General features: G+C 39.3%; 4 protein-coding genes across 6 annotated transcripts; 1 reads left to right on the forward strand and 3 right to left on the reverse strand.

Moving 5' to 3' along the window:
- Positions 1–7,207: 7,207 nt before the first annotated feature.
- Positions 7,208–10,315, reverse strand: LOC133841940 (uncharacterized). Its single transcript, XM_062274796.1, has 5 exons — positions 9,769–10,315; positions 9,558–9,699; positions 8,858–9,501; positions 8,642–8,795; positions 7,208–8,574 (listed from the first exon to the last, which is right to left on the reverse strand). Exons 1-5 carry the CDS (start codon positions 10,175–10,177, stop codon positions 7,773–7,775), a joined length of 2,151 nt encoding a protein of 716 aa, XP_062130780.1. The 5' UTR covers positions 10,178–10,315; the 3' UTR covers positions 7,208–7,772.
- Positions 10,316–10,775: 460 nt separating this feature from the next.
- On the forward strand, positions 10,776–12,544 carry LOC133841942 (guanine nucleotide-binding protein subunit beta-2). The gene is made up of 6 exons (XM_062274797.1): positions 10,776–10,975; positions 11,048–11,493; positions 11,557–11,758; positions 11,824–11,953; positions 12,076–12,162; positions 12,268–12,544. Exons 1-6 carry the CDS (start codon positions 10,907–10,909, stop codon positions 12,372–12,374), a joined length of 1,041 nt encoding a protein of 346 aa, XP_062130781.1. The 5' UTR covers positions 10,776–10,906; the 3' UTR covers positions 12,375–12,544.
- A 959-nt stretch (positions 12,545–13,503) lies between these two features.
- On the reverse strand, positions 13,504–14,645 carry LOC133842039 (uncharacterized). Its single transcript, XM_062274936.1, has 2 exons — positions 14,476–14,645; positions 13,504–14,413 (listed from the first exon to the last, which is right to left on the reverse strand). The coding sequence occupies exons 1-2, from the start codon at positions 14,521–14,523 to the stop codon at positions 13,772–13,774; spliced, it is 690 nt and encodes a 229-aa protein (XP_062130920.1). The 5' UTR covers positions 14,524–14,645; the 3' UTR covers positions 13,504–13,771.
- A 332-nt stretch (positions 14,646–14,977) lies between these two features.
- Positions 14,978–19,942, reverse strand: LOC133842038 (chitin deacetylase 1). Of its 3 annotated transcripts, none has more exons than XM_062274934.1 (6): positions 19,831–19,942; positions 19,641–19,710; positions 18,025–18,136; positions 17,187–17,299; positions 16,724–16,873; positions 14,978–16,656 (listed from the first exon to the last, which is right to left on the reverse strand). In XM_062274934.1, exons 2-6 carry the CDS (start codon positions 19,690–19,692, stop codon positions 15,506–15,508), a joined length of 1,578 nt encoding a protein of 525 aa, XP_062130918.1. In that variant the 5' UTR covers positions 19,693–19,710; positions 19,831–19,942; the 3' UTR covers positions 14,978–15,505. The 3 variants fall into 3 exon arrangements, with proteins under 3 accessions (XP_062130918.1, XP_062130917.1, XP_062130919.1); XM_062274933.1 differs by lacking the exon at positions 17,187–17,299 and adding an exon at positions 17,758–17,888; XM_062274935.1 differs by lacking the exons at positions 17,187–17,299; positions 19,831–19,942.
- Positions 19,943–23,314: the final 3,372 nt, after the last annotated feature.

The following is a 23,314-nucleotide window of genomic DNA, read 5'->3' on the forward strand; positions in this document are numbered from 1 at the left end:
GGAAACCGCAGGACGCACCGCAAGAGCACCCTTGCCAAAAATAAAATACCTCAGTGAGCGAAAAAGAAAGTCACATAAAATTAATAAGCAAGGACGAAAGCAGCAAGTTTGGCATGTGTGTGTGTGAGTGCGTTGCTAACATGCTAAGTTATTGCAATATGAATTATGATATTAATTTAAACGCTTTTGGCCCTGGCCCCGCCGCTTATTAATGTGACATGTAATGTGCCTGTTATTACCTTAAGATTATGATTACTTGCCTTCATCGCAAGCACACACACACACATACACACATATGTATGAGCTGAGAGCACAGGGTGGCAAAGGACGAAGCTACCTGCTGTGCGTCGACTGTGTGGCTTGTGCCTGGGCAATGTGTGGCATTTTCATTTAAATGGCTGCCCCAAAAAGTAATTGAAATGTAGCCATGAAGTGGGCCATCTCCTCGGTCTCTTCTTCCTCCTTTATTTGCAGTTGCTGCAACTTGTTTGTCTTGGCAACACCTTAAAGAGTTAACCACTGGACGGGACGAAACGCGACGCGACTCTACTCTGTGGTCTGCACAGCAAGCGGTCCGCAACTTGTTTTTTTCCTTTTTGTTGCTGCTCTTTCTTCTTGTTGTCAACATCGTCATTGTGATCGTCATCATTATCATCATCATTGTCGCATCAGTTTTCAGCAGCGTCTGTGTGTGTGTGCGGTTTTTTTTTGCCGCCTCGTGAGTTGATTTTCAAAAGTCGCGCCTAAGTGGCCTCATTTTGACATCTTGTTTTAAGTTTTGTAGATGGACTGCGACTGCGACTGCAACTGGGACTTGGACTTGGACTGCGATTGCTACTGGGACAGCAGCTGGGCCAGTGAGTGATACATGTGGACATTGTCTGCAATAAATACTTAATGCCTACCAAAAATATACACATTAAAAGTCAAACTCCGTTCGTTCGGCCCGCTTCAAGTGGCAGCCGCAGCAGCCACATTGACGTCTTTATCGGGCTGCTTGCTGCTTGCTGCCTGTCTGACTGGCTGGCTGGATGCCTGACGGTTTTCGTTGCCATTTTTGGTATTTCAATTAAATTTTTTTATGACAACATCAAAACTCTATCATAATTCTAAATGTCCTGACATGAGCTTTGGCTCTTTGTCTCAGCAGCCCAATGCGAATCGAATCGATTTTATTTTCTTTATTTTTGTAGAGGAATTCTTCAACTGCATTGTTGAAGAGAGGGCAGCAAGTGAAGTAAAGCAAAATATTGGAGATTAATGAATACAGATGCTACTAAAAGTTTTCTCTAGCATTGCCTTAAAAGAGTGTATTTCAAATTTAAATTTGCAGACTATGCATTAAGCTGAAATTATTAAATACATCAATAATACCTAAGTTAAATGCATTTCATTTACATCTGACAAATTTTATTGCATCAATCCAAATGAAATTAAAATGTATATTAGAAAATGACTTTCAAAATGTTTTACAATCTAATGAAGTAAACATACATTGTATGTCATAAAATTTAGATTTATTTGCTCATCTACTTTCTACTCTTCTTAGGCAACCCTCGCCAAATGGTATCTTTTGTTTTTATTATTACCTTGATGCTTTTTGTCAGTAATTGTAATGGCTGAAAGCCAGGCCAGGATCGCAGACAGCTTGCCTCAGTCTGACTGCTACTCCAACTCCGACTCCAACTCCGTTTCTTGCTCGTTTAATGATGTGTGAGCCTGGAATTTTGCGCGCGGTGCCTGTGAAGTGGTGCCAGATCCGCGCTTCTCCAACCCCGCTTCTTGAGTTCTGTTCCCGACCAGCATACCAATTTATAATTTCTTTTAATAAAGTTGACATTCAGCTACAAAGAAGCCTTCTGCCTTCTACTGTTTGCTGCTGTTTTTGTGCGTCTGGCCGAGTGGATCATGATCAACATTCGCCGTTGCTTTCGCCTTGCCAAAAGGTGTTGAACTTGTCGCGCCTGGCATTTTGGCACTTTTCCCTCAACTGACTTCCCTCAGTTACGATTCCCAGCTGGGGGTCGTCTAACATATGTATTTAAAAGAATAAAGTATACAATATGTGATGTGGCAGCTACCCTAGGAAACGCCCCAAATGCCTTCCGCTTGTGCCATTTGTTTCATCCGAGTTGCACACACGTGTCTACAAATTCCGCAAATATCCGTTATCCGTTTCCTTTTTCTGAGAGATTTATTCGCTGTACCTATCAGCATGTGCAAATCTTTAAATTTTCAAAAATACAAAAAAGGAAAAAACGAAAATCGAATAAAAAGATTCAAAAGAATTTACACACATCCCATCCCCACCAGCATCAGTTGTAGTCGTAGTCCCAAGCTCATCCATTCATGCGCAGCACTTTGACCATATTAGCACCCAATTCCAATCCCCACCCTATCTCAAGGTCCTGTGCGTTTATCTCTAGTCTCCGCCCAAAACAACAGCAACAAAAAAAAAATACAAATTGCTTTAAACTAAGGCACTAAGCACTTTTAGCGCCGCACAACTTTGTCAAGCGCACATAACAAAGTGTTATGTGCCTTGTAACTAACACTATGCACGATTGAGATGGTGTTAGAGTGTGTAGATGCGCTTATGTGTGTGTGTGTGGCCGTAAAAATACCCTTTCGACACACCGCAACCCCTAACCACATACTCAGGCTCCAGCTCATACCGTACCAAGCCAAGTAATCACAGTGGTGTAGAGGAATTGTAAGTGAGACTAAAGCGAAGGAATTAAAATTTGAATTTTATTATCATTGCCGAGAATTATTCTCATTTGTTGATTATTGGTATATTATTAAAAAAATGGATTAATATTTAATATTAATCCCAATAATTTATCCATAGTAAATGATGATTTTGTTCAACCAAAACAACTCTTGTTTGATAGAAAGCTACAACAAACAACACTCTCAAAAAAGAATCTTAAATCTTGCAGTACTAGTTTTACTGTGAGTGTGTCAAAATATGAAATATAAAATATGAAATAAGTTGCAACTGTATTTTTGTTAAAAAGTGCGGGATTACCGAAGAGGCCGTACCTTCAATATTTAAAAACTCGGAAATTTGCTGGCCTGGGTTAAATTTTTTTTTATTTTGTTGAGGACATAATCTATTGTTTTTTGAAAACTTCTTTTTGTGCTTTAATTATTCAGAAATCATTAATATCATTTAAATCAATATATAATAACCTAATCCACAGTGAGGCCTAATTTACTAGCAAGTAATATTAATTTCTTGACTTATACGGGTGCATGCAACAAGATTAAAAATATTTTATTTTTAAGCAGAAGGTATAGATACACAGATTGTGTAGATAATGAGCAATAAAAACTTTACAACACACTCTGCACCACTGTGCAATAGACACTGTCACCATCAGCTGTGTGGGTAGCGGGTAGTGAGAGAGAAAGAGAGATGGAGAACTAGCAGGGTAGTGTAAAAAAGTACATTTTTCAAATGTTAGGTTTTTCGTAGCATGCTTAGCGGGGCGAGTGAAAGTCGTTGCCTCAACTTTTGGCGAGTGTTCTGTGTTGTACTGAGGAAGAGAGAGTGGAGGGGGAGGGGAGACACTTTGTACATTTGGGTGTGGATATCATTGTAGCTCTCTCTGCGCTGTGTTGATTTTTATAGTTTTGTCTAGGACAAAACAGTTGCAGTTACAGATACTAAAACCCCCAGTTGTTGCGGTCGTTTTGTTTTCTGCACCATTTGCGTTTTGCTTTTGTCTAGCATGAGTGTGTGTTTGTGTGTGTTTATGTGTGTTGTGTTAGCGTTTGCATGAAGTTGTAAATTTGGCGATTAGCACCCCTTTTGTGAGTTGGTTTTGTCGGGCAATCTAACAGCCAAAAGCTGGCCAAGATGCGCGCCGGCTGATAAGTTTGCTCAAAAATTAGCATAGGCCGACGATTGAGCCTGGCATATGAACAGCAGCAGCAGCAGTAGCAAACAGGAGTTGGCTCTGTACTTGGCTTGAAACGAAGGCAGCATGGACAACCTGCGGACACTCACAGCAACAGCAATAGCAACAGCCACCGCAACAGCAAACGGCGATGATCTTGTCTGTAGCTGCTGTTGCTTTATGAATAAAACATTTCGCCTGGGTGAACGTGGCCAACAGTAGCAGGCGAAGCCGCCTTGGCATCGCAATTGAATCGAACTGCGAACTACGGCTGCAGTTGCTACAAATGTTTTACAAGCTTTTCAGCGCTTCGCTCTTTGCAGTTGTAGTGGTCCATTGTTGTTGCTGTTGCTGTTGTTGTTGTTGGTGTTGGAGCGGCAGTTCCCGGAAACAATTCAGTTTAAACTAAAAAAAAGGAGAAAGAGAGAGAAGTTAAAGAAAACAAAATAAACAGAGAGTGCAGCAGTCGCAGTCGAAGTCGGCAAACATTATGAACATGGCCAATAAATCGTGCATCGTTCGAATGCTCGAAATGTTGCATGTTTGATTTCTGCGCCACTTGCATTTACTTTATGATATTATAACCCGGACAACGTTTGACATTTTGCGCTCTTTATTTATGATAACAGCCTCCAGTTTCCACACACACAGTCTACACTTAAGCAGACAGACCGACGGACTACGAAGCTCCAGACAAGTCACAGTTTGTCAGCATTTTGTCGCCAACTTTCGTTGTGGCTTTTTTGATTTTTCTTCCTTTTTGGCGACCCAAAGCTGCAGGCGCATAAATTGTTGCAAGTGAAAAGTCGTCACATGACAGGAAATGAGTTTTAAATATAAGCATACCCTGTTGAGACGTTGATGAGAGGTATACTTAACTAAGTAATCAGGTCAACAGTTTGAATTAATAAAGGCTGGCAAACATTAAACTTAGATATATCCAGTTAATAGTATAATTTTCTTGTTATTATGTAATTATTTAAAAAATGTAAATAAATACATAAAGATGCAAACATTAAATTAAAGTGTAGTTTAAGGTAGTTTACATAAATAATATCTTAACATTTATCATATTTTAAGTTTTTGTTTTTAGCATCTTATTAAACTTAATTTGTTACAGTAAAATTTTATCGGTAATACTCTATAAACTACATATTTTTTTGTCAAGTCTTTCAACTTGTTCATTTCTCTTCAAAGTTGCAACACGCTTGGCCTGCGGGCTGCTTGTGTGGCAGACTCTGTGGGCGTGGAAGCATTGAGGCATATTCTCAATCGTCGTAAATTTGATATGCTTAATGGCGGGCAGAGGCAACGAGTGGAGAACAGAGGGTAGAGTGCTGCAAATTGGTTTAACTGTGGCAGCGGCAAAGAGCTTAAGTGTGACAGTGTAACACTTGCCCACAGGCAATAATAATATTTCTATAAGTATATTTATATTTTTTATGCCATTTTTTTCCTAGTTATCTACGTGTCTGCCGGGTGAACCCGTTAAATGAGCCGCGAAAATAGTTTCCGTCTCTGTGTCTGCGAAAATTGCATGTTAACGTTGGCATTTTTAGATGAAAAGTTGAAAATGTTCTTCAAGTTTTTTTTTTATTACATTGTAAGTAAATAAGAGGGTTGTCAGTACGACCCAGATGCTGATTAAGGTGTGCTAAAAAGGAGCTATAATATTGGATTGAATTGACATGTTTGGAAATGTGAACACTTCAAAAATAAAAGGACACTGTAGATAAATTAGTAGTAGTACTTTAGTTATTTATATATAAATCTTCTTATTTTAAAAGCAATATTTAAAGATAGAAAATATCAAGATTTGCAATTTAGTTTTTAAAAGGTTATTTTTCCTCTCTGTATGGAATAAAACATTGTCGAATCAAGATATTAATCTTAAAATAGGTTTTTTGTAATCTTCAAATGCAAATTTAAGTCTACAATTCTTATTTGGAATATCAAGAAAACTTAATTTGCTACAATCAGCTCAGGTTTTCAAATAAAAGTTAAAGTTTATCGAAGTCTTTATAAATATGTATATTTAAGTAAAGTAAAGTTACTTAGATTCTGGTAGTTTTTACTAAAAATAAATAATAAAATACTTGTAATAACAATTTTAAAAAAATCTATCTTTTTGGGTAAGATGTTTAGTTAGTTTTTTTTTATATAATATGCAACACTTTTGAATGAATATATACATAGATAAAATAATTCAATTTATGTACACAAAATCGTATAGTATATATATAAAATGCTACCTGTAGCCTCACACTTATGCTGGATTTAATTAAAGCTCACGCACTCAACCATAGAGAAAGGCTTGCGAATTAATTGAAATAACAAGAACAACAACAAACAGCAATAACAAATATGTAGATTCATTACAAAGGGAAGAGCTACTGCATATTTGATAAACCATGGAGCGATTCCGTTGGGCGTATGCGAAATCAATCAAGCGTGTTTTGCCCACTGACTCGCTCCGAGATTTCCCAACATCGATACATTTCTGGTCCGTTTGATTAGCCGTCTCCGGTTGCGAACTTCCGCCTGAAAATGCGAATGTTTATTAAAAATGTTAACTTTTACATAAATTTGAGAGCAGCAGCTGCAGCTGTTGGTTAAGTGGCCACTCCCAATACGACGCCATATGGCGTTGGTCCCGCCCCTTGCATATCTTATGTACATCGAAAGCGCACTAGTGTCGTCTCGCTCTCGCCGCTTGCTCATTGGATGCGCCAGCTGAGTTTGTTTATGTCCGTTTCACAAACGTTTGGCCAATGCCAAGGAACAGTTACCTTCAGGGCCAGCTGCGACGCCAACAAACTAAATATGTATAGCTGAGTGTAGGAGCAGCAACTGTTGTCTCATACATATAGTACAGATATATATTATGTATATATAACTGGGGCTGCGGGTTGGGTGGTCTGCGCAAGTGGAGCACTTGACAGGCAGCTTCAGTTCGCTGCGATGCTCAGCAGTTGTCTAAATGTTTGTGCACAGATGCTGTAAAGTGGGTGGCGGCGGAGTGAAGCCTGCTTGGGGTAAGCATTCAAAGGATGCCAAAAGTAGCTACATCAACTGACTGCTGACTGCCAACTGCATTGATTTTTATACCCTGTTGACAGGAGTTCAGAATGGGTGTCCGTTGGTTTACCAACAAAATGTACTGATAACGAAGTTAATTCTTTAAATGAAAATTATAATTCAAACAAACTCAACTACTATATTGTTTAGTAATCAAAAATTATATTTCTTGAAAACTTTAAATATAAGTAAGAACTTATATTTCCGAATACAGGTAAAAGGTAATACAAAGTTTGCCGATTTCCACCATATCGCAACTGTAAAAGAAAAACAAATAAAATTCAAAATGCGAATGCAATTATTTCTTTTGAAAAATATACGTATATTTTCCGTTTGTCTATGATGTTCCATTTCGTAGATATATTTGATGACATTGTTACTGTGGCGAAGGCCTACTCGTATAACAATTTTTGTGTTTTAATTCCGGTTGTGTTGACCGGAAGCACCCTATAGCTAAACAACATTTCTGTTTGATTGGCAATTTTGCCTATGTACAAAAAAACCATTTTCGGCTCTTATGCATACGTTTGTTTCTGTTAAGTTCTTGGGTGTGTTTTTTGTTTCTTTTTGTGGGTCTGTTTGGACGTGTGTGAGAAATTTAAAAGTGACAAAGTAAATAAAAGATTTTTACAAAGAAAAATCGCAGCCATATAGCCAAAAAACATTTTTCAAATAACACTTATGAACTAATAATGCGCAACGCTGTGAAACCATTCTCTCTTTTTGTAGGGAACATATGGGGGAGGGGACTTGGTTCATCGAGATCTCTCTTCACTTTTGTATGGCTGGCTAGTGATTACGCAGTGCCTCGTTGATCACCCGCAGTATGTCAATCTGCAGATCTGTAAAGGCCACTGGCTCCAGATGTGCGTTGCGTATTTTCATGGCTACGGCTTTGAAGAAGGCGCCGATCTCATCCTCCTCCGCAGGTGCAGAAGAGGCGCCACCTATGGGAAAGGCCGCCTGACTAGGCGTTGATGGCGTGGTGGCCGCTGTTTGAAATCGTGTACTGCTCAATGGTGGCGTGTGCACCTCTAGCTTTTGTGAATAATCGCTACTGGTTTGTAGCTGTTGATGCAACTGTTGCGCTTCCAGGTTGCTGCCTGTCTTAGCCAATTGCTCTGGTTTCGACAGCGCATTGCTTACGGCCATATAGACCGGATCCTCCTCATTGTCATAGCTGACTACATGCTGTTGTTGATGTTGTTGTGTCTGTTGCTCGCTAGATGTTGCTGTGGCATCCATATCTTCATCCTCGTCCTCCTCATCGTCATCATCGTGCGTCACATTGCCATTTATATAGTTTTCCACAATGTCCATTTCATCATAGGTAGTCACGCACAGCTCACTAGCCTGCTGCACCTCTTGTTGCTGTTGTTGTGACTGCTGCATTGAGATGGACAACTCTGCCTTGTGTGGGCCTGTGAGTGGCGGAAGTGCGGACATATTTAGCTGCGACGAGTTGCTGGAAGATGCCTCCAATGTGTTGGCCTGGGGTTCTGTATGGCGTAAGGGAGATTGATCCAAATGTTCGTCAGACTCGACCACTGAATCATGCTTGGGCAACAGCATATTTAATGCATCCCCATCGCTGTTAGATAAATGGTCTCGCAATTATAATTTTTTCGATTGGTTGTAGTTATAATTTGGCGACTTACAGTGACTTCTGTTGTATGTACTTTTGGAGAAAGCCCAAGGAGTCGTAATGCTTCCAGCGTGAGATGGCATCTACATGCATCTGAGTTTTCAGACGTTTGTATTCACGTGCATATTGATCCCGCAGTGCCTTCCACTTCTGACGGCACTGTTTGACTGTTAATGTATAAATATTTCATAAAGAATTCACTTCACTCGCTTATATTGTCGATGCTTACCTGGCTTCTTTAGTTTACGCGATATTTCATCCCATGCTTCGAGCTTCAGTTTCACATTCCGATAGTTTTGATTGCTGTAATTGTAGATCATGTCCTCCTGTTGTATCAATGTAATGAGCTCCTTCTCAAAATAGCTCTCCATGTTAAGAAACGTGTGTATGGGATCGTCGTCCTCTTCATCAGCGTGCGTTTGATGTGTGTTGTGCGTCGTTGATGATTGCGAGACGGCGTTTGCAGCATTGACGCAATCTACAAACTCATTGTACAGCGTATCGCCAGCTGTTGTATTTGGCGTCTCGCAGGTTACAGTTATGGATGTGGCTGAACTAACGCCATTGCCACTGGTGTCGGTTAAATAGTTCCAATTGGTGTCCTGCTGCGGATGCTGTTGATGTATGATTTGGCCAGAGATAAAAGCATTCATTAGTCCACGATTGGAGTCCGACTTTTTGTCCACACCCGCCGTTTGAGTGGAAGTTGTGGTCACTGTTGTTGTGGCGGTGGCCGCAAAGCTGCAACTCTCTAGCAGTGATGCGCTCGTTTCCTCGATTTTAATATTAGAAAATCTGTTATCTGTGCTCAGATTTAAGTTTTGGCTGCTGCTGCTGTTGCTGTTCCCATTCTGCGAACCGCGTGAGCGATAGCTGAAAGTATCATATGGTTATAATAATCTAATCTTGTTTACTGTGTCACTACTTACTTGCGTGCCAGCGCAAAAGGACGCAGAAAGTCCAGCTCCTTAAAGTACTTCCACTTGACATTGCCTTTGTTGGCCTTAGCGCGCTTCAGTTCGCGACAATATTGGTCCCTCATAGCTTTCCACTTAGCCTTGCATTGTGCATCTAAATAATGTCACGTACATAAGATTAGCCAGCTATTCGCCATCCTGAAATGAATTGTGACAAACTTACCTGACCACCCAACTTGACTGCCAATATGGTTCCATTTCTCGTCTTTGCTTTTTGTGCTTCGGTAAAGTTGGTGCTTTGGATTATAGAGCGCTTGCTCCTGAGATACTAATGAGATTAGTATTAACTCCTTGGGTATGGTCACGACACTCTCGCACAAGCTGTCCATGCTGCTGTTGCTGGGTGTGACGAGTTGGGCCGCGTTCTCTACTAGTGAGTCTGTGTGTTGTGATTTCTGCGACTTCAGAATTTGGGATACATCGTCCGCTTTGGTAATGACGGCTTCCATAAGGCTGTGATTGCCAAATGGTAACGAAACGCGTTTGATGCTCACAAGGCTGTCGGATTGCTGTTGGTGCTGGTGTCCCTGCATTTGCGCCACTTCGCTGGCGCATGGCAGCGTTTCCATCATACACTGCACAATTGGTACCTTAGCGCCTTTGGCTCATTTTGGCGGATACGCGTTCCGGCGATCGTTAAAATAATATTAAACCAAATTCTTGGTCCAAGTTCTACGGATGAGCAAACAGCTGTTAAATGGCACGCGCACCAGCTGGCTTGCTTATCGATATATCGATAAGTCTAACAACATTCTTGAGGGCTGCAGAATCGCTTATGTTATTTAACGGTTTTAAACTTGCTTGAACATCAAAAAATTGGCTGATAACATAAATAAATAAATATTCTACAAATGCATAGTTAATAATTTATATATTACATTAAATACAAATAAAATTCCTAATATAAGAGAAAATCTGTTATGCGTGGAGTCGCTCTATTAAAATGACACTGTTGTGTTTTCCAATACTACTTTCTGTCGATTGGCAACACTTTCCACTGCGCATGGGCATGCGCGCGTATGTGTGTTGGTGTTTGAATTCAATGCGCGGAAGTTTTGGATATCGCTTAAAATTTTGTGTTTTACCTTACGCTTAACAACTAATCCAATTAGTTAATTGCATTACCGCGTCGCAGGCATTGCAACAAATTCATCATAACATTTATTTCGGAATTAGTTTGTGTTTTGACGCGTTCGTGGTTGGTCTTAGGAAGTTTAACGGTTGCTAAACATAGTTGTGTTAGAGGAAAAAACAAAAATAACATCAAGTCAATTGCAATAATTTAAAATTAATGCTCAATCATGCCGAAGATTGATCCAGAAACCCAAAAGCTCTACGATGAGATTAATGGCATGATACAAAAGTTCAAGGTTATATTTTTGTTTATTTGAATTATTTCCAATGGATTTAAATAAGATTTATTATAAATTATAAATTCTTAGGATGACCAAAAGAGTAAAGCGGACTGCACGCTGGGCGACAAGTGTGGGGATATGGGAGATGTGTCCAAAATTCGATTCTCGTCCAAAAAGATCCTAAAAGGTCACATCAACAAGGTGAACTCGGTGCACTTTGCAGGCGATTCGCGTCATTGTGTCACTGGTTCACTGGATGGCAAACTAATTATCTGGGACACTTGGACGGCCAATAAGGTGCAGATTATACCGTTACGCTCGGCTTGGGTCATGACTGTGGCATTTTCGCCATCGGGCAACTTTGTGGCCTGCGGTGGCATGGACAATCAATGCACCGTCTACGATGTGAATAATCGCGATGCCTCTGGAGTAGCCAAGATGGTGCGTGAGCTAATTGGATACGAGGGCTTTCTGAGCTCCTGTCGCTTTCTCGACGATGGTCATTTAATTACCGGCTCTGGCGATATGAAAATGTGGGCAGCCTCAAGTTATTTTCAATTTCAATTGATTGTGATTGAATTCATTTAATTTGGTAGCTGCCATTGGGATTTAGAGAAGGGCGTCAAAACAATGGACTTTAATGGACATGCTGGTGATATTGCTGGTCTATCGTTGTCGCCCGACATGAAGACTTACATCACCGGATCTGTGGATAAAACTGCCAAGTTGTGGGATGTGCGAGAACAGGGACACAAGCAGATGTTCTTTGGCCACGACATGGACGTCTCATCAGTTTGTGTAAGTTGCTCACAATACTGACTCTATATAAAAAGTAATTCTCATCATTCCCGCTTGCCTTGCAGTACCATCCAAGTGGCTTTGGCTTCGCCTCCTGTTCGGAGGATCAGACAGCACGCATGTACGATTTGCGCGCTGACCAACAAATTGGACTCTATGAGCCGCCCCAGAAGAACACGGGCTTCACTTCATGTGGTGTGTATTTCATTGTTGTTTTTGTTTTGTCTTTTCTTTTGTTGTTGTTTTACGGGCATTCCACATTTTCTTGAGTTTGCCTTGACTATTGACAATTTTTAATCTGATTTTGTGCCCATTAGCTTTATCGACCAGCGGCCGCTACTTAATGTGCGCCGGCATTGAGGGCAATGTGCACTCGTGGGATGCCATGAAGCAGAAGCACACGGGTGGGTAACAGACCATAGAGAAGGTGCCTGTGAGGTGCCTGAGTGGTGACTTCAACTGTCTACTTGAGTTTTATTGATTTATTGTTCCCCACATTCAATATATAGGCACACTGTCTGGACACGAGAATCGCATTACTTGCATCAGTCTGTGCCCCAATGGCATGTGTCTAGCCTCAACCAGTTGGGATCAGCAAGTGCGCCTGTGGCTTTAATTGAACTACGTCCACGACTCCATACTTTGGTTCAATATACATACATACTATATGCATAGCTTATTAATATAACTAACAGAACGTTGTAGCTTATTACACAGACAAGAAGTTGGCAATAAAGTCCATGACATTGCATTGATTGATGCAATGGCAAGCAAACAATTTGAAAATCTTTTTATTACAATTATGAGTGTCAGTTGCAGAAATGAATGAAATGTAGTTGGAGTACATCAAGTAAACTACATATATACATCAAAGGCTTCTTAAGCAGACTTTGCATTACAAAATATTCGTATATGGTCTTATTAAATATATATTCTAATACAACAAAATATATAATATACATACTATATTGTAGATGCAGTCAAACTAAAAATCATTGGATATACAAATTTTTATACCCGCTACCCATAGGGTAGAAGGGTATTATAACTTTGTGCCGGCAGGAAATGTATGTAACAGGTAGAAGGAGGCATCTCCGACCCTATAAAGTATATATATTCTTGATCAGCGTCAACAGCCGAGACGATATAGCCATGTCCGTCTGTCCGTCTGTCCGTCTGTCCGTCTGTGTGTCTGTCCGTCTGTCCGTATGAACACCTAGATCTCAGAGACTATAAGAGATAGAGCTATAATTTTTTTTCGACAGCATTTGTTATGTTTGCACGCAGATCAAGTTTGTTTCAAATTTTTGCCACGCCCACTTCCGCCCCCGCAAATCAAAAAAATCGAATAACAAGCGTAATTTTGAAGCTAGAGTTGTGAATTTTGGTATATACTATAATTACTATAGTAGTTATGATCCCTGAAAATTTGGTTGCGATCAGATAAAAATTGTGGATGTTATTAAAGAAATACTTTTGTATGGGCAAAAACGCCTACTTACTAGGGGTCTGAGTTGCTTTGGCTGACAATCTGGTACATTGTGCCGTCTATGGTATATTTTGAATGGTGTGCTGTATCGATATACCAAAAATACAATTTGGTATATTTTTAGTATTTTTTTTAGTATTTTCGGTATATTTTGAAAATAATACCGCAATAAATTGCCCTTATTAAAAATGGGTAGCGGGTATCTCACAGTCGAGCACACTCGACTGTAACTTTCTTACTTGTTTAAATCTGCTTTGATAATTTTGGAATTCAGTGTTATTTGAATAGCTTCTGATAGTTTAAGATTTTCCCTTTTGATTGAAAGATTTAATTTTCTATCTTTTGAGTCTAGCTCCATTTATTTTTACTGCCTAAAATAATGTTATAGCTATAAAGCGGACATTAAAGTTTTTTTTTTTTTAAGTAAATTGCTTATTTTATTTTGAGGATTTTTTCAATAGAATAAGTTCAAGGTTTGAAACTAGTCTGATGCAATAAGTGAATTTACAACAAATATTAATTAATTAATTATTCATAGGCAGAGTGGCAGATCTATTTTTATTCATAGGGTGATCCTTTTGATGTACTGGATATCTGGGCACTTCGAACTCCATTCTCTGATGGCGTATCAGTGCACATTGTATATATGGATAAAATTTATTATATGCTGGAGTATGGCATTGCTCGGAATTCCCATTTTCATACATTTGCCGTCGAAGAGAAATATAGAATGGACGTTCTTGAAGTAGAAAGCTGTATCTTTCACGTTTAATCCAATCCATGATCTTGTATTCGCCATATGGAATTGTGCTACCCATGCAAACAGTACTTAGCGGAAAATCTGGCGGATAATAGTTAAGACTAGGAGAGGGGTTGACTTCAAGTCTACGCATATCCTTCCATGGAAATCGTTTCGAGTTGTCGCCTAGTTTCTGCCTCTTATGAAATATTGAAAGGAATGTTCTGTCTTTGGCTGTGTCATCACTTCGGACTTTTAGTCTCAATTTCTTTTTATCAAGTTCTTGCGTACTTGTGGTTGTCAAAATGGATGTGCTGGAAGTATTTAAGTTTGCCTTTAATTCCAAGTCTCGATGTGCAATTGTGGCGTTTGAGGGTGTCAACGACGTCGATATGGGTATAGCAATAAAGTCTTGAATTCTGCATAGCTAACATATCATATCATACGTGTGTTTTTATACATTGTGTCTGGAAAATTTGCTTAACTTACAAAAAGTATATTGAAAATTGATAGAACGTGCAGATATTGACTTTTCATCTTCTCAATGATCTTCTTCGTTTGTGTTAAAATTGTTAATAAGGTTGCGTTTTTCTATTGTGTGTGTAAAATAGCTTTAAAAGTGATTTGATTTGACATTAAATACAGAGTAGAGTCCACAAAAAATTCGACGACAAATAAAAAAAAGTTTTGTGCAAAAATAATTATAGTTTATGTCTATAATCTTTTGTTCCTCACATAATCATAAAAATTATTGTCACGTCTTCAGAGTTAAAGTTGTTGAAGTTTGCAATATTACTTTTTAGTTTTATAAAATGTCAAATCGGGTTGTATTGATCAATCATGAAAGAACTTTTTTTCATAGAATGTAAAACCAAATTATTTTGATTACTCCCATAAATTTTAAAATAAAATACAAGCAAAATAATTATTGTTTTTTTTTTCATATATTTTTTATATTTTTCTTATAAAAAATACTTATATAATTACAAAGATATTTTTAGCTGCTGCGATTTTTGGCGCGGTATTTTTGTGAAAAATGTTTTCTGAACAGAACAAAGAAGCAGCGAAAGTTGTTTGTTGTTGTTTTTGTGTGTGTATGTGTGTGTAAATTAAAACAAATCACTTTATCATTCAAATTAATCAAAAAAGGAAAAATGAAACAACAGTGGGAAAACAAAACGAGCAGTGAAAGTAGACAGCAGAAAAGTGGAAAAAGTGTAAGAGATACGCAAAGAAGAGTCAAAGTTAAAAGACAGATTTTGCATAAATAAGATATAAAGACGAATATAGTTGGAGTAGCAAAGTGAAAGAGGAGAAAAGTTAGATGGAGAAATCTAACACTTGAGCACTGGGATAGAGTGACATTCGAGTGTAGGGTTTTGTTTGTTTTAGTTTATCAGACTCTCGGTTGAACTACTTAAGAGTTGTTCTCTTGTTGTTTTGAAGAAAAAGGAAATGTAGAGAAGATTTAAAGAGTATTAAGAGTACGGATAGTTAGGAGATAGATATGGCCGTTGGCTTAAACGGAGAAGCCATCGCCGGTGGGATCAAGGATCCAGGGATAGTTGTTGGGGCACTCCATGCACGTGAACAGACGCAACGTCTCGCCGGGCAGCTCGCGGGTGGTCAGCGGGCAGGCGTTGGGCAGGGAGCAGTAGGGTTGTCCCTTGACGTCGCACTTCTCCTTCCATTCCTGGAAGTCGCGCAGCGAGTTGAGCTCTGTGGGATTCTGCATCCACTGGATGACCTGCAGATTGGTCACAAAGAACACATCGTTGCGTCCCAGCATCTCCTCGATGAACTTGATCAGCTCATCGCGGTACTCCTTCTTCGATTTGAGCCACGAGGCATGGAAGTGCAGACCGAGAGGAGCACGATTGCTGTTGTAGTGACGGTTGAAATTGTGGCGCAGAAGACGTGCAAACTGCTCACCAGAGGCGACGTTCGAGCACGAGTCGACCATGTGGCAACCAGGCAGTGATTCATCGAATGTGGGATCATCACGACGATCCAGCTCATTCATGACCATCTCCCAGACGGGGTGGCTACGCGATGGGCAATTGTGGGCGTTGCCGTTGCACTTGTGTGGCATGCGGAAGTACAGCGTGTATGGCCAGATGGGCACACGACCCAACGAGGCGGTGATGGAAGCATCATAGACAAAGAACTGATCGGCCATCATCTCGAACTGTTTGTTGCCACCCACACGCAGGTAGGGAGCACGCATGCCAATGATGGAGCCATCGGTGATGTTGGCGAAACGCTCGACAATCAAACGGGAGCCAGCCATCTCGGCGAGCCAATCGTCGTAGCTGCCGCCGGACCAGTAGTTGGGATCATCCTTGTGGGTCAGCGAGAAGACAGAGATCTCATGGCCACGACGATGCAAATCCTGCACAGCCGAATAGTTGGTGTACTTGTGGGAGACGAAGAAGGTGCCCTTGATGGAGCAACCGTTAGGGTTCTGGCGTTGGCCGTTGAAGATATCCTCATACAGATCAATGTTGTCCACATTGACGGCACCGTTGAAGGTGATGGTGATCATCTGTGGCACCTGCTGGGGCTCAATGCCGCCGGGAATGCGAGTACCATCTGCAGAGCAGAAGCAATCGGGCAGAGCGCACTGTGTGGGATCGCACTCGGGAGCACGGTTGGGATCCTCATCGACAGCTGAAAGTATGCAGGCGAACTCCAGTTAGCCTGAGTCTGAGTTTGGATGATAATTTTCGGTACTTACAGCAGGCATTCTCATCGGACTCGTCCTTGCAGTCGGGCTTGCCGTTGCAGAAGAGCTCCTTGTCGATGCACTCGCCATCGCCGCAAGAGAGTTTGCCATCGGGACAGATGGGCTCATCTGTCTTCAGATTGGGCTTGGCCTTGCGAGGCTCTAATTGTGATTAAGGATTAAATAAATCAAATGTTAGGCAATGGCTTTCAATTGTTTGGTTTGCTCTTCTTTTTGGTCTGTTAGTGACAACAAATGTCTAAATTTTGAAATGAGAAGTATACACATGATTGTGATGGGTGTTAGGATTAGATTGTTTGTGGTTTAGTCTGATTTGATTTGTTGGTTGAGAGAATCCAAAGTTCACTAACTCTTCTAAGTGCTATGTACAAGTGTGTTTGTTTTGGTTGCATTGGTTTGGTTGTTGTGTCTACTTGGCTAATTTGGCGGCAGTCAAACTTCAACTTCAACTTACTCTCTTTCTCATCGCAGTTAGTCACCTTGGCCTTCCAGTCGCAGGTCTGTTTAATAACATCGAAGGCCAAACCGGAGGGGCACTGAATTTCTTTCAGACCTGATTTTGTACATCTAAAAAATAAAGTTTTGTTTTCGTTTTGGTTTTTCATTTTGTTGGTTTGCTTTTCCATTTTGTTGTTGAGATATTGCTTTCGTTTTTGTCTTTGGCTAATCGTGTTTTCTCCTCTAGCTAACCGAACTTTGGCACTAGCTTTGTCCCGGGGAAATTGGGTTTTAAGTCACTTAATTTATTGATGCAATGACACGATCAATTTGGATTTTGATTTTAGTTTTAGTGACAGAGAAAGAGACGCATAATGAGCTTTATGATATGCGCAAAACACACAAAGAGAGATGGATACAGTAGACAGAGGGGGAGACACAGACGTTACAGAACAGAGAGAGAGACAGTGAGAGGCAGAGAGGAGGTAGAGATATAGTTAGACAGTGTGAACAGGACATTCTTGAGCTCTTTTGAAGTATACTTTGGCTCTCAAACTGGGCGGGGCTCAGGCACACGTGTCACTTACTTGCAGCGACATCGCAATTCTTGACATTCGACTTCCAATCGCACAGTTGGCGTTCCACATCGAACGCCAAGCCGCCGGCGCAGCGGATCGGCGCCAAGCGATTCGTGCCATCTTCTCCGGCACTGTCGCACCTTTAATATTATGTTTCGGAATTTTTGTTGTTCGTTTTAGGAAATTGGTGCAATAATATAATTGAATTAAAAACAAAACAATATCCCCCCAATCCAAAGACCTTGGAGTTGATTTGAATTAAAAACTATTGCTTACCTGTACACTTCACGGCAATCGCCTTCCGTATCCAGACGGAAGTACTCATCAGCGGGACGGTCGGCGCAGACTTCTTCTACATCGACACCCTCAAGTTTGTCCTGACTTTGTGCTAAGGGGAAAAAACGAAATCAAATTAAATTAAATTATTGAATTAATAATTTTAAAGCTCTAAAAACTAATTATAATCTTTTAATTTTTAGAAATCGAATTAGTCTTTGTACTTCACTGCGAATGAGTAATATTTTTGTATAAATTTAAAATCAAATGTATTTTTTTTTAAATTTTTTTTTTTTTAATAGTTGTTTTAAGTTAAATATTTTGAAATGAGTTCTTGAAATATTATTGAATATGAAATTAATTTATTTCTGAATAAAGCAAAAAGATATGTTTTAGTTAAATGCATTTTCTGAAATTCAATATTGCTTGCTATGTTAAAATATTGGTGATTACTCTTCAAATAAGATGACAATCTTTTCTTCTGCTATTAGCGTGATTCCCAATAAAATTAACATAATCTTTTGCATGGTAATTTTTAAGTGTCAAATATAATTTAATCGGAAATCGTAAAGCGGCTTTCTTTATGGTCATGATCTGTTTGGTTGTTTTCGGCTTAAATGGTGCTGAGGTGCTACCAACACGGCAGTTAACCGGTTTAATTCAAACGACTTCTAAAACCAAAACAACTCTCGATTTTTTTGTTGTTGTTGCCGTTGGACCAGCAGGCGAGTGAGTATCTTTCATCTCGAGTCAAGTCGGCAAATGAAATCGAAAGGGCAAACGAAAGCTGCGGTCGGTCGCATTGAAAGCGACAACTTTACGATACGATATACAATACAATACGATACGATACTCGGTGAGTGTAAGTGTTACTTCTGCTAATGGGGCATGTTGTTTATCTCGGTAAGGTGTAGCGGCTGCTGTTGCTAAACTGGTTTGTGTATTGGCTAATATTTGTTGTTGCCGTTGCTGTTGCCGATGTCTTTGCTGTTACAGCAGGGGGGAGTCTTCTGCGAAACCCGTTTGCAGTTAAACTTTAAAGATATTGCATAAACAACAATGGAGTTGTCTCGTCCAAAAATAATAAACGGAACCAATCGCGATCGTACTCACAGCGAATAAAAAAAACTGCCTATGCTAATTTTTATGGCCAGCTCCGGCATTGCCGACTTGGCTTCCCTCTTGTCTGTCCTCTTGCCACAGTTAATTTTTTTTCTTCGATTTATCTCTGTTTTGATGAAGCTCAGGAAATCATTTAAATCGATGTATACACTCGCCATTGCATGCTGCTAATGATTTGTAACAACTTTATCACTTCATTTCTTTTCTTTTTTATGTTTTTTTTTCTTGTTTTTTTTTTGCCATTTGCCTTGGCCAACGACCGAGCTAAGATTTGTTGATTTTTCTTCATGCATTTTTTCTTTTTGTTTGTGTTTGCCTGCTTTGTAGCCTTGTGCAAAAAATTGAATTCAGTTTCTGCTTATTCAGCTGGTAAAGGTCAAGTGGGCGGCTTTGCCAACGTGGCCAGCTACTTAGAGCTATAACTTCACAGCTTAAGTCTAGCGAGATTAGTAAGGGGTTAGTGGGGATGGGGGGGTGGAAATATTTGTACTCACCAGCTGCACAGCAGAGCAGCAAAACGCTTAAAATTGGCCACCAACGCGCCATGTTCAATCCCAGCGCTGACTGCAAAAATTTCAATAAAAATTCGAACGAATCGAATGCAAAATTAGGAAAAAGAAACTTCACTTCGAATACACTTCATATATGTATGTATATAGTATGTAGGTGGCTACGTTTTATTACTTTGAGCGCTCAGCAAATGTAGAAACGACAGCGATACGCTGGGCAGAGGTAGGAGTCGAGTGAACGGAGGGCACTCTTCCAATACACAGCCACGCTTACACTAGGTGTTGTCCACGGGCAACGAGTTCTATTTATTAAGCCGAGGTGTGTGCGCCATTTCAGGCTGCCTGTGGTGAGTTTTGCGACGACTCGACGACGTCGACGGCGCCGGCGCAACTTCACGTCGAGCTTTTCGAAGGGGTAATGCCGAGTGACGACGCTTTGTGGAACGCATTTCGAAAATGCCAAGGCGGTTTCAACTCTGCTCCGACTGCGAGTGTGTGCGAGTGTGTGTGTGAGAAGAAAGGTTAATTAACTTGGACGCAGGTGTGAGCTAAGCTGCGCTGAACCGAGCTGCCTTCGGTTTATACGTATCTTGTTTGTCTGGAGCTGCACCTTTGGCTTTGCTTATGTTAGCTAAGTGGGCAGTGTCGGGCACCCACTGCAGCCAACTCTCAGTTGCATAAATCACACATCTTCACATCAATCATCGACAAACTGACCCTGAAATTGCGCCTTTTGTCTCTCTTCTTTTTTTTTGTCATCTCTTGTTATTCTACAACAACGACAACAACAACAACAACAACTACAGTCGGGCATAACGTGAAATCTCGATTTCGTAACTGTTTCTTTTTCTTCTTTATTTGTCTATACTCTTCTCGTTGTTACTTTTGTGTACATCATCTTCAACACGTTTTGTTGATGCCGCCCGCCCGTTTAGTTACTTTTTATTTTCACCCACACTCGTGTGGCATGACAATTGGTTAGAGGCAGCCACACCACAGCACACCACACGCCACCACCTGCATTTTAACATCGCTTTGGTCTGTCGCTACAAATTGCTCATTCCGCTCACAAGTTGCGCATTAAATTCTTGTTAACGTGGCTAAGACACCGGCGTATATCGCAGGTATATCGCAGGGAGGTTAATAAACCTCTCATCCCCGTGCCCAGACAACAAACGCCTCCATCCAGTGCTTTCCAGCAAAAGAAGTGGCAAACACTTTAATTGACGCTGAGTCACACACATTAAACTTGCCTTTACATGATTTTATTTTTTTTTTGTGTATTTTGGATTTTTTATTTTCTGTATTTCTGTTTACCTTTATTTCATTTTTTTTTGGTTGGATCTCGCGCTTGGCTGAAGATCACGAAATTTTAATTAATGGCAAATTGATTATGCGCTTGTTCAATTTTGCAGTCCCCACCTGGTTATGTAAAGAGATGCAAGCCAAAAGCCAAGCAAAAGCCAAGCCAAAAGGGCTGCTTCCAAGCACAGCCTGTTATTCAATAAGTTAAGAGCTCGTATGAGCTGATGACGATGATAATGATACCTATATTAAACACATGTGTACATATTTACTAAATATATGTGTATGTATGTTATTTTCGCAGATCCGTTTTATGCACATGTGCAAAAAACCGGAGCAAGTTTCCGGATGCGAAATCGCTTTGGACGTGCCCAAATATTACCATCATCATTGAGATTCACCGCAAATCCTGTAACTAAATATCACAGCTCTCAAGGGAATAATCAACTTATTACATAATTACACCATAATTGCAACAATCTGCCCGAATATTACCTTTATTACAAGCTCTTTTTTGTAGCACATTATTAAAATGAAATTAAGAGTGACTTTGGCTACTGTGCTCTACATCCAAGTAAATATTTTTTAATGATTCATATAAAGTTTTTTTTTGTATTTTTATATAATTTTAACTAAGCAAAGTTTTAACTATTAATATAAATATATTTGACTAATTAGTTATAATTAAATTTCACTATTTTTTCTTGAATATTTTATTAACTGAATAAGAAAGCATCACTAATAGCATTATAATTCCTTTCTATTTCAGTTGTCCACTTACATTGTGGATGATTATAATTATTAATTGAAATTCTTCGCTTTTTATCGCTGTGTGAAATAATCTTTAGTTAAAGGGCATCAATCATATATTTCTTCCTAATTTATTTTTTGAATTAAATATAAATTTTATCAATAATGTATATTTACAATTATTATTAGAAATTCAATGTCTTTCAATATTTTTATTAACTGATTTAAAAGGCATTATTACAAAATATAGAGTTCCTCTCTTTATCCAATTAAACAATTACTTACAACCATTTCACTTTTTTTCTAGAATTTTGTATAAACTATATATATAAATCTATATAATATAAAATGTATTACCAGAGTTCCTTTCCTTTTCTTTGGATACGTCAAATATTATCCAATTAAACAATAATTTAACAATAATAGATAATTACACTTATTAAATGAAATTCTTTGCCTTTCGTTGTATTGTGCAAATATTTGCAATAATAGCAATTGCTTTTCAAAGACATTTGAAAAATGCAAAATCATAATTGGCCGTAAGCTGTGAAGTTGTTGATTTAGTTATTCTCGGACTTTCTTTGGGTCAACGCACAGTTGTTTGAGCATATTTTAAAAGACTTATTTGTTCAATTAGCCATGACAAATAATGTTGTTTTTTCGTACTAACATTTACAGCAAATATTGACAAGTCGTTGACTGTTAAATTCAATAATTATTTTGCTGCTCGTTGCAGTGCATCTCAGAGTACTTAAGAGTGCGAAAAGAATCTGCGTTTATTTAACGTCAAAACTGCAGATGCAGATAGACTTTTGGCAAACTGTCAATATTTTGATTGAACTGTCAAACATTTGACTTGCAAATATTGAGGAAAAAGATGAGCTTTGAGTGATCGTTTCGAGTGTTTATAACGAATTTCAATAAAAATAAATATTTTCGATTCGAAGGTTAAAAGTTGAGGTTGAAATCAATATGATTTGGTTAATTTTTGACTGACGCATTGATTAAATTAATGCTGGTGATTTTTCCGCAACATTTTAGTTCTGGTCAGTGCACAATGCAATTGACACGACTGTCAGGCAGTCAATGAGTCAATCAGTCAATCAGTTTAGTGGTCAATTAATTTACTGCTGCTGGCTTGATCTAGAAGGAGTGTCGATAGTCGTCTCGTCTACGACTTGAGTGAATAAAGTATAGTATAGTATATCTGCAGTTTTTAATGCGGTTTTCGAGACTCGGAGTGATTGCATAGTTATTTCCTGAACTTGAAAACGGGTTTGGCTTGTACTAGAACACGGTAGAAAAGGTATAAAGAAACAAAATCGAAAGACAAGACATAAAGCCGGTTAACGCGGCGAATGCGTGATTTGCTGCCGCTGCTGTTGATGGAGCATTCTTGAAATTGCAGCTCATTACAATTACATTTTAATTGTCTACGTCAATTAACATTCAATTCAATTCCACAGTGAAGGGTGCAACAGCTGCGAACCAATCTAAACATTAAGATAAAAAATATATATTTAAAATTACGAGAAACTCTGAGTACACACGCACTCAAAAACATCACATGTAGAAGATGCCGCAGAAAAATATAAAAAAGTTGT

Source organism: Drosophila sulfurigaster, chromosome 3 (assembly GCF_023558435.1).
Source record: "Drosophila sulfurigaster albostrigata strain 15112-1811.04 chromosome 3, ASM2355843v2, whole genome shotgun sequence".
NCBI lineage: Eukaryota > Metazoa > Arthropoda > Insecta > Diptera > Drosophilidae > Drosophila > Drosophila sulfurigaster.

Coding starts and splice junctions, on each gene's coding strand:
- LOC133841940 (XM_062274796.1), bottom strand. CDS start 10,177: ATGATGGAAACGCTGCCATGCGCCAGCGAAGTGGCGCAAATGCAGGGA. Junction 8,796..8,857: donor GCGTAAACTAAAGAAGCCAG/GTAAGCATCGAC, acceptor ATACATTAACAG/TCAAACAGTGCCGTCAGAAG. Junction 8,575..8,641: donor TACATACAACAGAAGTCACT/GTAAGTCGCCAA, acceptor TTTATCTAACAG/CGATGGGGATGCATTAAATA.
- LOC133841942 (XM_062274797.1), top strand. CDS start 10,907: ATGCCGAAGATTGATCCAGAAACCCAAAAGCTCTACGATGAGATTAAT. Junction 11,494..11,556: donor GGCTCTGGCGATATGAAAAT/GTGGGCAGCCTC, acceptor TTAATTTGGTAG/CTGCCATTGGGATTTAGAGA. Junction 11,759..11,823: donor TGGACGTCTCATCAGTTTGT/GTAAGTTGCTCA, acceptor CTTGCCTTGCAG/TACCATCCAAGTGGCTTTGG.
- LOC133842039 (XM_062274936.1), bottom strand. CDS start 14,523: ATGAAAAGTCAATATCTGCACGTTCTATCAATTTTCAATATACTTTTT. Junction 14,414..14,475: donor CAATTTTCAATATACTTTTT/GTAAGTTAAGCA, acceptor ATGATATGTTAG/CTATGCAGAATTCAAGACTT.
- LOC133842038 (XM_062274933.1), bottom strand. CDS start 19,692: ATGGCGCGTTGGTGGCCAATTTTAAGCGTTTTGCTGCTCTGCTGTGCA. Junction 18,137..19,640: donor GCTGCTCTGCTGTGCAGCTG/GTGAGTACAAAT, acceptor TTTTCCCCTTAG/CACAAAGTCAGGACAAACTT. Junction 16,657..16,723: donor GTCCGATGAGAATGCCTGCT/GTAAGTACCGAA, acceptor GCATACTTTCAG/CTGTCGATGAGGATCCCAAC.